This window comes from Cariama cristata, unplaced genomic scaffold (assembly GCF_000690535.1).
Source record: "Cariama cristata isolate BGI_N322 unplaced genomic scaffold, ASM69053v1 scaffold30117, whole genome shotgun sequence".
Taxonomy (NCBI): domain Eukaryota; kingdom Metazoa; phylum Chordata; class Aves; order Cariamiformes; family Cariamidae; genus Cariama; species Cariama cristata.
The window spans coordinates 56,646-71,715 of NW_009625528.1; the positions used below are offsets into that span (position 1 = coordinate 56,646).

General features: G+C 37.3%; 4 protein-coding genes across 4 annotated transcripts in view; 1 reads left to right on the top strand and 3 right to left on the bottom strand.

Moving 5' to 3' along the window:
• The window catches only part of NF1 (neurofibromin 1), a gene marked incomplete at its 3' end in the record, with an annotated part of 88,950 nt that overhangs the window by 54,907 nt on the left and 18,973 nt on the right, over positions 1–15,070 (top strand). The gene's annotated exons all lie outside the window — the stretch shown is intronic.
• Positions 1,862–4,012, bottom strand: OMG (oligodendrocyte myelin glycoprotein). The gene is made up of 2 exons (XM_009703638.1): positions 3,929–4,012; positions 1,862–3,187 (listed from the first exon to the last, which is right to left on the bottom strand). Exon 2 carries the CDS (start codon positions 3,179–3,181, stop codon positions 1,862–1,864), a length of 1,320 nt encoding a protein of 439 aa, XP_009701940.1. The 5' UTR covers positions 3,182–3,187; positions 3,929–4,012.
• Positions 6,159–7,025, bottom strand: EVI2B (ecotropic viral integration site 2B). Its single transcript, XM_009703640.1, has one exon. The coding sequence runs from the start codon at positions 7,023–7,025 to the stop codon at positions 6,159–6,161; it is 867 nt and encodes a 288-aa protein (XP_009701942.1).
• On the bottom strand, positions 11,375–12,133 carry EVI2A (ecotropic viral integration site 2A). The gene has a single exon (XM_009703637.1). The coding sequence runs from the start codon at positions 12,131–12,133 to the stop codon at positions 11,375–11,377; it is 759 nt and encodes a 252-aa protein (XP_009701939.1).

The following is a 15,070-nucleotide window of genomic DNA, read 5'->3' on the forward strand; positions in this document are numbered from 1 at the left end:
AAGGGTAGACCCTAAGTTACTATTATCTCATCAGCTTATTAATAAACACTATTAGGGATACACTGATATCAAAATAATATAATTTGATTTAACCATAATTTTCCCGCATAAGACATGAAGATTGAGCCAAATGTCTGCTTGAAATGGGTTTGTATAATAAAATGTTGTCTATTCAGTGATATTACTATGCTTATTTGAAAAGAAGCACTGTCACCAATTCAGTTCAATACAAACATAACTTTATTCTTACTTAAATGCCAATGAAATAACTGTACAAATCCATTGTGTAACATTTACTGTTAGAAATTAAAACACGTATCTGGTTATAGAAATACTGTTCACAATTGGAAAGTTGCGATTTCTCCAACACCAGTGGTTTTAAATGCTCTGCAGCCCTCGTTGACACCTAGGAGAAATAGGTAGAGGACTCCAGTCTCAGTAGTGAGGTTTTCTGGGTTTTGCAGCACCTTCATGCTACAATAACTGGAAATTAAATGGCCTGAAATGAATGGAAAACATTGTATAAAGATTTGTAATATTAAGTGAATAATACTTTTCCAATGAACTAGTTCTTCAGTTTTCATTTCATGCTGTTTGCAAAACTTCATCTGTAGTATATCAAGTACCTTTGCCACGTAATTTAAGTTATTTTCCTAGAGTGGTCAGAACCATGCGTGCAACTATTTCTACTCACTGATGGTGCAGATGTCAAGGAGAATAGCATTCATGCTCATCCTTATAAAGCAAGGATTTGGACATGTTCAATGCCATGAACTGAATTAACTTTTTTTTTGAGTCACAAGATTCAAGGATTGTTTCAATGACAGCTTGACAACTAATTTCTTAGTTGATTTGTTACATACCTTGCGTTAGAAATTGGCTGATAAATCATTTTACTGATCGGAAAGTCGTAGTTTGATACATTCTGGCTGATTTGTGATATTCTTTTAATCATAATTATATTAACACTTAAGATTTTTGGATGTCACTTGAAATAAGGAGTTCCATTTCATTAATTTGTGTAGATAACTCCTTGTTGTTGGAGAGTGTCATGGCATTGAACATCTTCTGTTTTCCTCTACTTTTATCTCTTTTTTTTTTTTTTTCCTCAATATGGAGAGTGAGAAATAACTTGCCTGCAGCCTCAAAGTCAAGATAGAGCAAAAAGAGATATCAGACCCTACCACTTTTTCCATGCTGAAGTTGGACTGTGTTGCCTTCTCAGTTTACACCCTCTTAGTAGACATCATGGCATTGTCATATTTAATTCCTAAATTCAAAACTGTTGTTCTTCATATTTAAAATATCCTAATACATATGAAGCAAACATAGATATACATGCTAGCGATTTTTCTCAGGAGTAACTTCTGGTTAGTGAAACAGCTAGGTTTAGTTCCTTTATATTTTTTTCCCTTCCTTTTGCACGTTGTCATAACTTACAAAGAATCTGTGCTGCTATATTACAAAATTGCTCACTGGCAAGTCAAGCAAGACAATGCAGATATGATACAGGCCTTCTATTTTTTTTTTTTCCAGTTCAATGACAAAATCATACATAAAATCAGTACTTAAAATTCTGATGTTTTATTCTGTGCAAGTAAAATTAAAAATTTAAATACAAAATGAGCACATTTTTAAAAACGAAATCATAGGTTAGTTTTACTCAATTAAGACATGAAAATAAGTAGCAGCTTAGTATCAAGACATTAGTCTGCACTTCTTTAATTAAGAACTGTTATTCTTTAGATCAGAGTCAGAACTTTGACTTTCTGGTATTTTGATTCGTTATTTTAACTGGATGTTTTAACTCCAGCTATGTATCACAGGAATAAACTCAATCATTTTCTCGAGCTACAAGCCCTTAGCCAATAAACATTGCCACTGCATTAAGCATCACAACATAAACCAAATATATCTCACAGATACTTGCTTTGGAGGGCACATGAGTATTCAAAATACTGGTAGTGGCTTCCTCTTTCCTTAAGGTAGCAGTTGTGCTTTGAGGCATTTTGGAGTAGTTTGTTGGCACTCCACTGGTGATACTTAAAGTCAGAGGAGTAGTGGATGATCCTGTTGAAGGAGTCAGGCTTGAGTTCACCTCGGTTGAATCTTTGATGTAGATTGTGTGTGTGGCTGCTGCTTCTTGAGAACTGACCTTCCCAGGTGTCAGATCTTCTGGATAGAGGAGCAGCGGTCGGTCTGTGCTCGTAAACAGTACAGTTTGGCTTAAGGTTGCCAAGGTACTAACTTCCTTAGCTTTAAATTGTTTATGCATTTTTGTCATTTTGGTTGGTTCAGTTGCCGCTGGAGAAGTAGCTTTGTCTGCTGCCTTCATTCCTTTAATCATGAGGCTGGAGTCTATAACTGTGGGAGCTGCTGAAGTTGGTGTGGCGTTCATCCAGAGCACGGATTGATTCGCACAGGGAGCCCCTATAACGCTGGCAGCTGTTCCCTGCACCCATTTAAGCAAATAAGGGATGTTTTGTTTATCGCTGCAGGACCATGGGTTGTTATATAGTGTTACTACTTGCAGCTGAAAGAGCTGGTCAAAAGCTTTGTCAGGAATGTATGTGAACTTGTTGTTGTGCAGGTAGAGGCTTGTAAGGTGTTGGAGTCTCAGCAGTGTTCCTGGAAGTATCTGGGACAAGAAGTTATTGGATAGATCTACTGTCTCTATGTTGTAGGGCATATTGGTTGGAACTGTCCAAAGTTTGTTGCTACTGAGATTGAGAAACTTGAGGCTGCTCAGTGTGTTGTTGATCAGAACAGCTCTTTCCACCATATTCCTGGAAACATCGAGCACTTTAAGATTCCACTGGTAAGCTGTATCAAGTTTCTGAAGAACTTTAATGTTGTTGTTTATGGCGTATAGTTCCCATAAGGACTTGGGCAGATGAGCAGGAACATTCTTGAGCCAATTATTTGAAATATCAAGGGTCCTCAAATTGGTGAATCTTGTTAGCTGATGATCAAGATCTACAAACTGGTTAAAGGAGAGATTTAAATATGTAATGTTGTCTTGAAGTCCATGTGGCAGTATAGTTAAGTTTCTGCCTGAACAGTCCACGTTCCTGTCGTTTCCTGAGCATGTACAGTTAGAAGGACAGATACCCAAAACAGTGGGTATGAAAAACAGAAGGACCAGCAGATAGGTAGATGTATTCAATATCTGGTATTCCATTGTTGCCTGAAAATAAATATACCAAAATGACACCCTTTAAATCCATGTAATATATTTTATTTCTTTATAAGTGTTGTCTTTGCAATGACCACTTGCAGGAGAAATTAAGTAAAAATATCAATAAACCCCTTTGTGGCATGGTCCTTTTTAGAATTGTTCAAGAGAGACTTTACAAAGCATCCCTTCATAGACTGTCATGTTGTCTGGCAGAATGAGACTTGTTTTTTCATCTCCCTTTCCCCCTCAAGCTCAAATGAGGGCTTTCTTCCGAAAATGCAAGTCTCTTCCAAATGTTATACAATGTCTGCTTCTTGTTTTTAGTGATTTCAAGCCTATATTATGTTTGGAATAATGTGTTCTTTTATACAGGATGAAAAAATGGCTGTCAACTGGATCTGCTTTACAAATCTCTGCAGTAATGTAGCAGTGTCCCCCCCCCATACATGCATGTTATTTGCTTAAGTAGAATTGGTTAAAATACATCTTAAATTGTTAGGAATTTAGTTTGAAACCCAAATTCCATGTTTATGCTAACATGCACGTTATTATTTTTCCTTATTATAGTGTTAATTACATTCTTAAAGCTGGTAACAAATGTTTGAAAGCTGAATTAATGTTAGTAAGAAATCTCTGACACTGCAGCAAATTTCTGGTGCAAGCATCTATCATCAACTAATAATCGTTCTTATTTCTGTCTCTAATTTTGTAGTAGATTTTTGTGATTAAAAACAAAAAACACAAACTTACCGTAATCTCTTCTGCTATATCAGCACATCATTTCTGTGAAAGATTTAAGCTTAGAGGTCGTCTTGTTCTAGAGAGTAGCTACAGTTGCTGTCTCTGGATTGTGCTTGCCTCTTCAGCTGCATCGTATTGCTGCTAGCTGGGGCTCTGCAACCACCTGATCTGCACTACACTGGAGGACTGCAGAGCTGTCGTTGGTGCTGACTCAAATTTATTGCAAAGCGAGCATATTCAATAAAATAGTTGGGTTTTATAATTTGAATTAGTTAACTTCTCCATACCTAGATTTTATGCTATGTTACTGCCTCAAAACATAACGTGTAAGATTGCCTACATAAACAGTACCGAGTGACATTTCTGTAAGCTATTTTAGGTTAAGTTATGATTCCATTTAAATATTCCTATTTAAAAAGTCATGTTAAGTTGTGTTCTTTTTTACCTTCGATTAACCTCTCCTCCTGTAATAAAGGTTAATATTAATTTAGGCTCCCTATCTTAAGCTTTTTTTAAAGCTACACTGCCAGAATACTCAGTTCTCTACTCCTCGTATCAGGCTATCACTGTATTGTCAGGTATAATATAGCTCAGTTTGTAGGATTTTGCAGATTTCTGTAGGAAATCTTTATCTGAATTTCTCAAAACAATCTGGGAAGAGTGGATATAGTTTATAATGCTGTTACTTTTAACATGGTGTAATGCAACAAGCCTTAAAAAAATCTTTGTGTAGTTGGAATGTTATTCTTTAAGCATACACAATCATACAGCTTATATAAACAGTAAGAAAAAACTGTAAATATCTTTTCCTATGTCCATTGTATGCACAGCAGCCTAGAATTGAATTTGCATAACGTATGACTTAAATTTTTAGTGATAATTTAAAGATTTTGAAGTTTATTGTTATAATATGTGCAAACATGTGCTCTGTGCAACATCCACAAATATAGTGTCTCCCCAATAAACCCAAAACTACAAACTCTTTGCCGATTTGCAGAGATGTTGTGGAAAGCTAGCTTCAGCATCTAGCAGCTTCCTTCTATAAATCTAAACATTCAATACTGCTAAGGAAAAAAAAAAAAGAAGAAATTAATTTACCTCTGAGACCACCCTTCTACTTCCTGCCAAAAAGTTAGCTTATCAAAATAAGATTTAGATCAGGATGGTGAGCTTTGCTTGTACTCAGGGCCCAGAAAGGAACATGTAAAACACTTAAGACACCTTGAGTTAAGAGTAGTCTGGCATCCATGCAACATTAAATTAATTTTTGAAGTTTATATTAATGATATTGAGTGCATTCTGAAAATACTGGTTCAAAGGAAGAAAATAGTGAATACCTACAACTACATCTGCTAATCATTTGCCTGGGTGTTCTGCAAACTGTTTCTGTTTTATCCATAGCAATCAAAAGTGTCTAGGTAAAAGAAAGCCTTTTTGTGCTTGTTCTTCAAGTGTTTGGAGCCATTTCAGTTATTTGGTGACCACTGTATTAACTGTTTACTCGCACTGTTCTCTGCATGAGATGACTGGAGATTTTACACCAGTAAACTTTTTGGCAATATTTGATCTAAAGGAAATCTCATCGCTATTAGTAAAGAATAACTGATGGCTGTCAGGAGGATTTGTTTCAGATACCTGTAATCCGTTGTTACCAAGTTGTTACCCAGTTATAGGCAGAAAATGGGCCTTTGTATAAAAGAAGATGTGTATGCATGTCGAGGCATTTGGACTTTTTTTTTGAATTTGAAGCTTTGTGTCTAAGCAAATACTCAGTTGTGCTTTAAGTGACCAAAACATCTTTGAATTAGAGAGCTTTATTAAAATGAACTTGAATTAATTGCATTCACTTATACAGCCTAGTAGAACAATTTTTAGAAGCCCTGAGTACCTCTAAAGCTGTACTGTTTCTTGAAAGCTCCGTGCCTATCTGTGTGTTACATGTATGTATACACTGGCGCACAGAGTTGTGGATGTTCTGTTTTCTGTAGTCTCCAAAATCTGGAATCACTAGTTACAGATAACTAGTGGGCACAACCCATACTGTATTTTGAAATTATTTGCTTCAGGCAGAAGTAGGTTGTTCCCTTTTTTGAAAGCTGAGGTTAAGAAACACTGGGGAAATGCCGATGCTGTGGTCTCACTGTTCTTGCCCGCATCAGCTTCTCCTTTTTTTTCAGTTATTTGAAGAATACTTAATTTAAGAAAAATGTGAAGTATGCTGGAGATCAACTTTGGCAATCTACAAAGGGTGTTCTGGCTGTGGCAGCTGGGGCAGTGGTTCGCGAATCTCTTGAATGGGGAAGTCGGGTGGTGGGGGCAATTGCTCCTCTGTTTCCGAGTGACATCCCTGGTCTCTGTTGAGATCTGAACTGTGATCCTCAGCGGGTTCCCCAAGCCAGTCAGGTGGAGGTGGCAGGTCGGGGGATTCGGGTAGAGCCGGTGGGTGAGGATGGGCATCGGGCGCACAGCTTGCTGCTGCGGAGGGGGCAGCTGGAGCTGCATCGCTGTTGGAAACGGCACTGCTGGCTACGGAGCAGGCTTCGGCTGGTGGGGGCGATCGGCTGTTTTCATTCCTGGTAGTGCAGAGAGGTGGTTTCTCTGATGCAGTGGGACCGTGTTGTAAGTTTGAGTCTTGTTTCAGTTTCCAAGGCAACATAAATAAAACTGATGAACGTTTGGTAGCCTGGTCAGAGTCCATAAAGACATCTGGTGTGTCTCCATCAGCAAATGGAGAACGACCTGCCCAATTTGAATCAACTAGAACTGGCCTCTTGCAGCATTTCCACAGAAGAATTATAATAATAGCCATTATCATACTAATCAAAATTATGCCAATTATCAGTGCTGCTATCCAGCTTCCATCGGTCGGTTCTGCATATGCTTTGGGGAACTGAGCTGATGTTGTAACAGTCAGTACTCTTCCAGATTTGTGCAAACTGGGTCCAGTTGCTTGCAATTGATACAGAGGAGCTTTGTCTTCTATTGGACTCCTGATACTGGTGTATGCATTTCTTTTATTCATGGAAATGTTTTCAGGTATTGCTGTAGAAAGTGATTTCCAGATTTCTCCATAGAAGAGAACCAGTATTATTTGGTTGCGGGCCATTTTCCTGCAGCCTCTTTAAATATGTCCTCTCCTGTAGCAGGAGTGAAATAGAACATATTAACTTGAAAACTGCGCTTGTTCTATTGTTACACTTTACTTGACACCAGACAATTTTACATTAATACTTTACTAGTGAAAATAATATGAGACCCAATGTTTAAAACTTCATGGCTATTCCCATTTGTATAATCAGCACATTTGTCACTAACTTTATAAACAAGAAGCAGATTTTCAACATTGTTGATCATTCTAATTAAGTGACTTTTTTGAAGATTATTATTATCTTTTTTCACCTTATCAGAAAAAGGCATCAGCAGGGAAGTCCTAACAGTGTTTCAAAATGACGACATTTATCAATCATGTAAGTGGTTATCAACCTGGAACAAAATATGAAACACTGGCAGCAGTATTGACAAACAGGATTGTCATGAGTAAAGAAAATTGTCTTGTTTTGATGGATATAAGCCGAGACCTAAGTAAAAGGCTCTTTACGGTACTCTTAAACCTTTATTTCCTGTTCTTGTCTCCCTTCAGCAGTTAAGGGTAGAATGTAATGATTTTTTTAAAAGTTTCCGAATACTGATGCTATAATGGAACGGCATTCTAGTGTTAAACTGTTTTTATAAATAAATTCCTGCATGTGGAATGCTTTTTGTAATGGAGGAGATTGTGTTGATGTTAAGTTCTTGGCATGAAACTGGTTTCTTTTTTTTCCTGTACTCTTTAGAGTTCAGGTCTCTGAATGTCTCCATATGAAATGAATGATATAAAATACATCCACTACATAGCATTTTTCTATCTGAAGTTACTTTCATGCAATTTGAGCTAATTTATTAGTTACTATAATGCTAGTCATGTGAAGCTGTTTCTGGGAGATTAATATGCATAAATCTTTTTGGGTTTATGAATATGCAAAATTAAATTTCAGATGCAACAGTGTAAACATGCATAAGTAGTAAATTAATACTTCTTGAGAACATTATGATCTAAACTCTGTAAGGTTTATAACAGGTAAAAATGATTCAATTTAATTTTTGTTCTGCTCCCTTCTTTTCAAAATATAGTCAAATAATACTTACATGCAGACTTCATCATAGTTCATAGTAACAACATCAAACAACATGTGTTTGAAACCCTAGTACTTTTAAGATATAGACATTCAACAAGAGCTTTGAATGCACCCTGAAGTCATGAAGGACTTACACAGTGCGGTACACAGTGCAGTTCCATTTCAAACTAAATAATACAAATATTAAGCCTTTTCATCTTGAAGTTGATTCTTACCTGCACATTTATCTTCTATCAAGCAAGCATCGTCTTTTTTTATTTGAAGCCTTAGGAAAACAGACTGTGCTGAAAGTCAAGCTGCTTAAAATGGCTCATTTCATGTTGAAGTAGGTTTCTACAGCTAAAGAGGAAGTTTACCAGCGCTTGCTGCAGGAAGTGTCAAGAGTGAGGAGATTACTAAGAGCCTTATCTCAGAGTTTGCATGCTTTACGAACAAACTTTTCAGCTCTGCTGTCTTCATAAAACTCAAATTTTGTGGCTTTTGTCTGATACGTGCCTATTATCTAGAAATTCATAAATACTTGTTTCCCTGTCTTTGCTGAAAACAGTTATAGTTACTTCTGTGTGAGTCAAAAGTTATGGAAGTTTGGATTGGATTTGAATCTTACTGATTTAATTTCAGTGGTGGGTTTGGTGTGCAGTCATGATCGTTAGTGGAAAAGCAACCTTAGGTTCATTACAGTGAGTCATAGAAAGCCGTCTGATCACAGGATGCTGGCTTGCTTACGCATCTTCGTTTGTGTAGCTGCATTAAAAGGCAGATAACTACAGATTTCACCCTTCCTCTGCCCCCTGCTCTCCATGTTATCTTTCTGTTTGGACAACTTCGGTACCTGCTGCCATCATTAATGGAGGGCTGTGCTGTCAGAGCAGCTGTTTTCCCACTGTCTGTCTTTGTCCATACCATTTAGTGTAACCCAAACTACTTTCTTTTGTCTCCTTGAGCATTTTTGCCTAGAAAGGCTGCCTGGCAAAAAAAAACCTACACAAGTATGTCCTCACAGCATTTTGCAAGTGTATTTTGCCAATGCCAAGTAGCTACTGCCAGATTCTTCTGCAACTTCTTCATCTCCTTCTGCTTTTCCTGTTCTGCGCCTCTTATGATTGCATGAGTTCTCTTTTTCAGACTCCCTGCTCCTGCAGCAAACACAAATCTTGATCCCGTACTCACATTATAACTTGTAGTTTCTTGTCCAATTCCTTCATCTAATCCCCACGCTCTTCAACCCTCTTAGTCTCCACCTATCTTTTGCCACAGTTCCCACCTCATTGACAGTTCTTTTTCCTTCCTGTTTTTTCTTGCTTCCACTGATGTGATTGTGATTCTTTCCTTTTTTTGCCTGCTTTTTGCGTGACACTGCTGTTTTACCCCTTTAATCGGCTGCCTGCTAACTTACTGTGTTCCTGTATACGGACTGGCTAACTCTCTTACAGATTCATTCTGCTGTTTTATTCTGTTACCTTCCTAGCTGTCTGCAGTTTTACACCAGGTTAGATTCTCACGTTTGCTATCTCGGATTCTTTTTTTTTTTTAGTGCTTGCACAGCCTCTGCTGTTGCCTCCTGTGCTCGTGGTCATTTTGGGGAAGGAGAAGGTAACTGCAATGCAGCATTCCCCAACCCTGCCCTTTAGCTTTCTTTCTGTCACTAGTGTGAGATGTTCTCAGTTCATCTCCTCTGAGCACTAGGTTGTCATCACTGATCTGTCACAGTTTGCCCTTGTTCTTCTCCTGGCCTTTCTCCTCGTGTCTTAGAAATAAGTGACATAATGCTTTGTCCTCCCATTCTACTTGTGTGTTGTGTTGTGCCTTCTCCCTTTGAGCTCTAAGGTCTGAATATGTGATTTATGGCAGATGCATTGGAATGTGCCCTGTAGTTGTGGGGTTTTTTTCCATCTCCAATGAACTTACTTTCTAATGACTCCCAGTTCTGGGCTAAGCTTGTAAACTCCTTCCAACGTTATCTTCCTTACTGCACAAACCACCTTTGGCATGGCACTTGCAGTTTTTTGACATCTTGCACTCTGTTGGCTTCAATGATGCTGTCTTCTTGCTTCTCTGTTGCTTCTTTACTTGCCCTTTCAGCTAAGTGTATGGGTGATGTAATGGAATATGAATCGAGGATTCAGTCTTATGTCCAGATTCTTTCAAACTCATACAAACATCTCTTGTGTCAAAAATGTTTATTACAGATGCACAGGATGTTTAGAGCTTTGTTATTTTGCAGTTTTAGGACTTGTAGCCATGGTGCAACAGATCTTCTTTAACCCAAGCATCTGCCTTTGGAAAGCTTCTCATGTTTCCTTAAAATAACAAAGGTCTGCTGTAGTGAGAGCAGACACAGACATCTCCCCAAAAATATGGGAAAATAAAGTCTCTATGGGAATAAAGAAACTAAAAATTGTGGTGGTTTTGAAGAAATTTTTTGCATGTTCTAACTGGTGGTATTAGGATGAAGTGGAGTGTGTTTCTGTGATGCAAGAAATCACAGCTAGTCATCAGAGAAGACCTTTACTGACCTTCTGCAAATATTATAGGAATATAATATTCCAAAATGCCTTGTGTAATATTTTTTGTGATATTTTGACTTGGAGAAATAGTATCACATAAGTCAAGTTATTTAAAAAATGATGTTGCTAGTTTATTGAAGATAGCAAATTGAAACAGTTCTCATATTCTAACATATAATACAAAGTCATATATTCATATACAGAGTCAAAACACAATAAATATGATTCAAATCTCAGTCTGGTTCAAAAGCAATTAAGCTGGTTTAAGAAGTTCTTGATGGAAAAACCTGAAAGGGCATTTTGAGAGGGACTAGTTCCTGATTCAGTAGTTGCATCAAAGTTGTGACTGAGTTACGGTTTTCTTAAAGAAGCAACTTGGTTATACCTGTGTAGCACCTTATGGCATGGTATATTTATGAGAGTAACAGTTCTTTCCTTTTTTTGTCCTCCCAATGATCTTTGAGAATGGGCAGACTTCTGTCCTTTTATTTTATCCCATTCAGCTCCTGTCACCAAGATTTCTGGTCAAAGGAGTTGAAGCTGGTTTCAGCCACACCAGGACAATGCTATTTATAGAAAACTATTGAACACAATCTTATTCCCTTCTAGATCTACAAGTTGTGGCAGCATTCCCACTATCATAAGAGGAAAAAGCCTAAGATCTGAATTTAGCTTTCCTGTGTTGAAATTCATGTTGTTACTAGAAAGCTAAGTTTTTGCCTTATATTAATGGCGTAAAAAAGGCAAAAGATGAGTTTTTACCCGAGTATAAATTAAATCTCAACTACAAAATTGGTTAAGATAGGTTTGTGTGACTTTAGTTCTTTGTTTTCCTGCTCATTATCTATTTCTTTAGTGAGTTTCTCAGTAGCTTCATCTTTGGTTTTCCTTTGGATCGCAGCATCTCTCCCTGATATTAAGTCTTGCATTATCAAGTCAGCTCCAGTTGTCTCCTTAGGCATTCTCTGCCATGTTCCTGCTGCAGTTGGCCATAAACTGTTAGTTGCCAGAATATCACCGTTGCTCCTGGGCCTACGTTTTCCTCGCTGAGTTTTTTTGAGATAGGACATTTTGTTTGCTATTACAACTGTTGACAGAAATAAGAAGGTGCAGATGAGCACAAGTACTGCTATTATAACGAAGCAAATCAGTATAAGAGACTTATTGTCTTCACATGTTTCTTTTGTCATTGTACTCTTGGGTTTGCTAGTATTAGGTCCTCCAGTGGCAGAAACAGCACTCTTTTCAGGGGAAGATGTTGAATTTTGGGCCATTGTGGAGGATGAGGATTGCAGGGTACTTGTCTGCATTTCAAAAGTGGTCATTTTGCTGCTGAAACTGATGCTGAAAGGATAATTTGTATTGGCTTCTGTTACATGCTGGCTTCCACTTAGGTTGTGGCTGATAGGATTCCAGGTTTCATTTATAACCCTAGGATAACCAGTATGGTTTGCACTTATTTGCAAACACAAAGAAAATATTATCACGACAGGGAAGGTGAAGCGTGGTTTACTGTGCCTCTTTGTCTTCATCTTCCTATTTAGTCACCTGCAAAAATACAAATTATGGTATTAGTTTACCAAATACTAGTCCTTAGAGGTTTGAATCAGACTTCTCTGGGAATAGCAGGCAGCAGCCTTTTTGATTAATAAAATATGTAACTTGACCTCATTTTTAGTGGATGTAGGAGGACCAGGTCAAGTGCTTGGTATTCTGAAAGAACGGGTTATCTCAAACTTCTGACCATTTGAGGTTTGTAGATAATAGACGACGATTAAAAAAAAGAACATGGAGCAAAGACAGGCAAGTCTTTCCTGCTAACTACTCAGTGATGTAGAGGCAGACTCTGTGGTAGTTCCTCCTCTTTAAAGCTGGCCATATTGCAACTTGAAGTTCATCACTTTGACTTTTACATAGTGAAAGGAGAAACCCATGTGAAGTTTACAGATCACTGCTTCTTATTTTCCTGTATTCCTCTGAATGTGGGAAATGTAACCATGCTTGTAAAGATGGTCAACTGAAAAACTTTAATCTAAAACATTGCTGTAAGTGACAGCAGTAACTTATTTTAATGATTTGTATTTCTTAGCACAGCTGTTTGGAGTATTTCATAAATGCCTAGGAAAACATTTGTTCTCTAAGTTTTCTGCTTTATTGTACAAAAGGCTATTTATCACAAATGTACTTCTCAAATTTTTCTCACAAATGTGTTACAGATTGTGACATTTTCTTTAAAATGCCCGAGATAATTATGCAAATGATATTACCATTAGTATGTTCTGTTTCGCATTTTTGTGGTATTCAAATTTGTACCGGTTGAATTTGTCTGAGGGGCAGGAAACTGATCTTTAGGTCAGTCTGATACTAAGATAATAACCTCAAAATAATAGTGACGAGTCAGACAAGCAGTGAACCGCTTCACTGCTGCTGCGTTGTCCAGTTTGGACCTGAGGCACACGTTCAGAGTTCAATTCTTATTAACCCATCCCATTATTATCCTCTTTCACCTGTCGCTATTGGCAGAACCAAAGATTTCCTCTGAATGTTACAGGCTATGTTTGTTTCAAATATAAATACTACAGAGAATGACCAAAAGTAACAATGCTATTTTTATAAATACATTTGTTCTTGAAGCTGTTATTTTAAAGGTAACAAAGCTTATCTGTACGTTTGTAAGATTAGGTAATTTTTAAATATTCCAGACAGTGTTTATTTTTGTCATAGTCAAAAGTTAACGTGCCTACCAAAGAACTTAATACATTCACTCCCAAAAATCAGAGGGGTGAACTTGCCTGTCTTGCAAAGTCGGAATAGCAGTACTTTGAATTGCTGAATTCCTCCAGGAAAAAGAAGGAAGTGATTTGCCTGGTATGTAACCAGGGAACAAACCGTGGGGGTCTCTCCTTACATAACAAAGGAGCAGCAAAAGATATGTGTATCTTTTACTTTGCAGTTCACCTGTAACATCAAATTAGACTCCATTCGGAAGTGAATCCTTATTGTTAAGTTTGAGATAGAAACCATCTTAGTAATCAGCTACAGCTCAGGTGGAATTTTTATCTTTATGTGGTAAAGGTTGCTTGGAGGATACCTTGCAGCATACTTTAAAAAGGAAAAAAAGCAAAAGCAGCAAATCCTTTTTTTTTTTTTTTTTTTTTGAAACAGAACAGTGTTTCACATAAAGTTTCTACATGACATGCATGAGATACATTTGCCACTACAGATATAGTCCAACATTTAATGTTACTGTCTGAGAGTTGCAACTCTCTGTCTGCCTGCTCCCTCCAAGGGGACACTGAGTCCAGTGTTAATTGTAGTGTTCTAGACCAGATGTGCTTTTCTTAAAAATAAACAAACTGATGTTCTTAAGGGCGTTGCTCAAAATCATGAGAGCAAAGGAACTGATCATTAGAAAGCTGCTTTTTTTTTCTTTTTAGTTCAGCCCTTTGTGCCTGGGTATTGATAGGGTCTTCTACCAGTACACAGTAAGGTCTGCAACACGTAGGAACAACAGAGATAAGTAGCGACTGTCACTGTTAATTCTTTGCAGTCTGATTGTGAGTAACTTTTAACATTACTGAAAATATAGTTATGTCAGCTTCCTTAATTCAATTTGAGATAATACTTCTACAGATTGTTACTATTTTTTAGTTACTTATTTAAAAATACTTTTGCATATAATTTTCTACAAAATTCTACAAAATCTATGAAACTTTGAAGTGGAACTTAGAATAGGAGAAGGAAAATGTGTACTTACCTTGCCGAGATGTAGTCAGAAGAAAATTGGTGTTTCAGATATTCAGTCCTTTAACAATAAAATTTCTTTGTGCATATATTTGCTCTTAGGGTGTAAACGGCCATTAACATAAAGCAAGTAGATTTAGACAATGCTGGTGTTTTTTAAGCAAATCTGTAACTGAAATTATATGTCGTTTACTCTGAGTGGAGAACTAAAACCACAGAGATGACACACTTCCTTTTTGTAACAACTATACCATGACATGTTAGAGGGGGAAAAACACCAACTTGCCCAAATTAGCTCTCAGAGCAACAGGAAGTAGCATGGGGAAAAAAAAGAGTATCTTCAGCAGACAATTATTCTCTGTTCCTGAAATTTCTTTCCTCAGTTATCCTACGCTCAGGTGGTTTACCTCAGATGTTATCAGGAGCAGTGTCCCCGTACACTTAAAACTACATAAGTGCTTACAGTATTTATTAGCTCTTTCCATAGCCTGTTGGTTTGCCTTGAAAGAGTTGAGTTAATGCTAGCTTGAAACAGTGACAGGTATTTAAAAGTACCTTAGATGTTCATGAGCTACTGTTGAGTTTGATTTTTAATTAATTCTTCCTGGTAGAATTTTGTCTGCTCTGCTAGCTCCGCAGACTTGGTTTAGGCAGATGCGCTGTCCAGTCTCATAAAATTCAGGGAATTGTTAAATGAGAACAAAAGGTTCTTAATATTTGTGTAT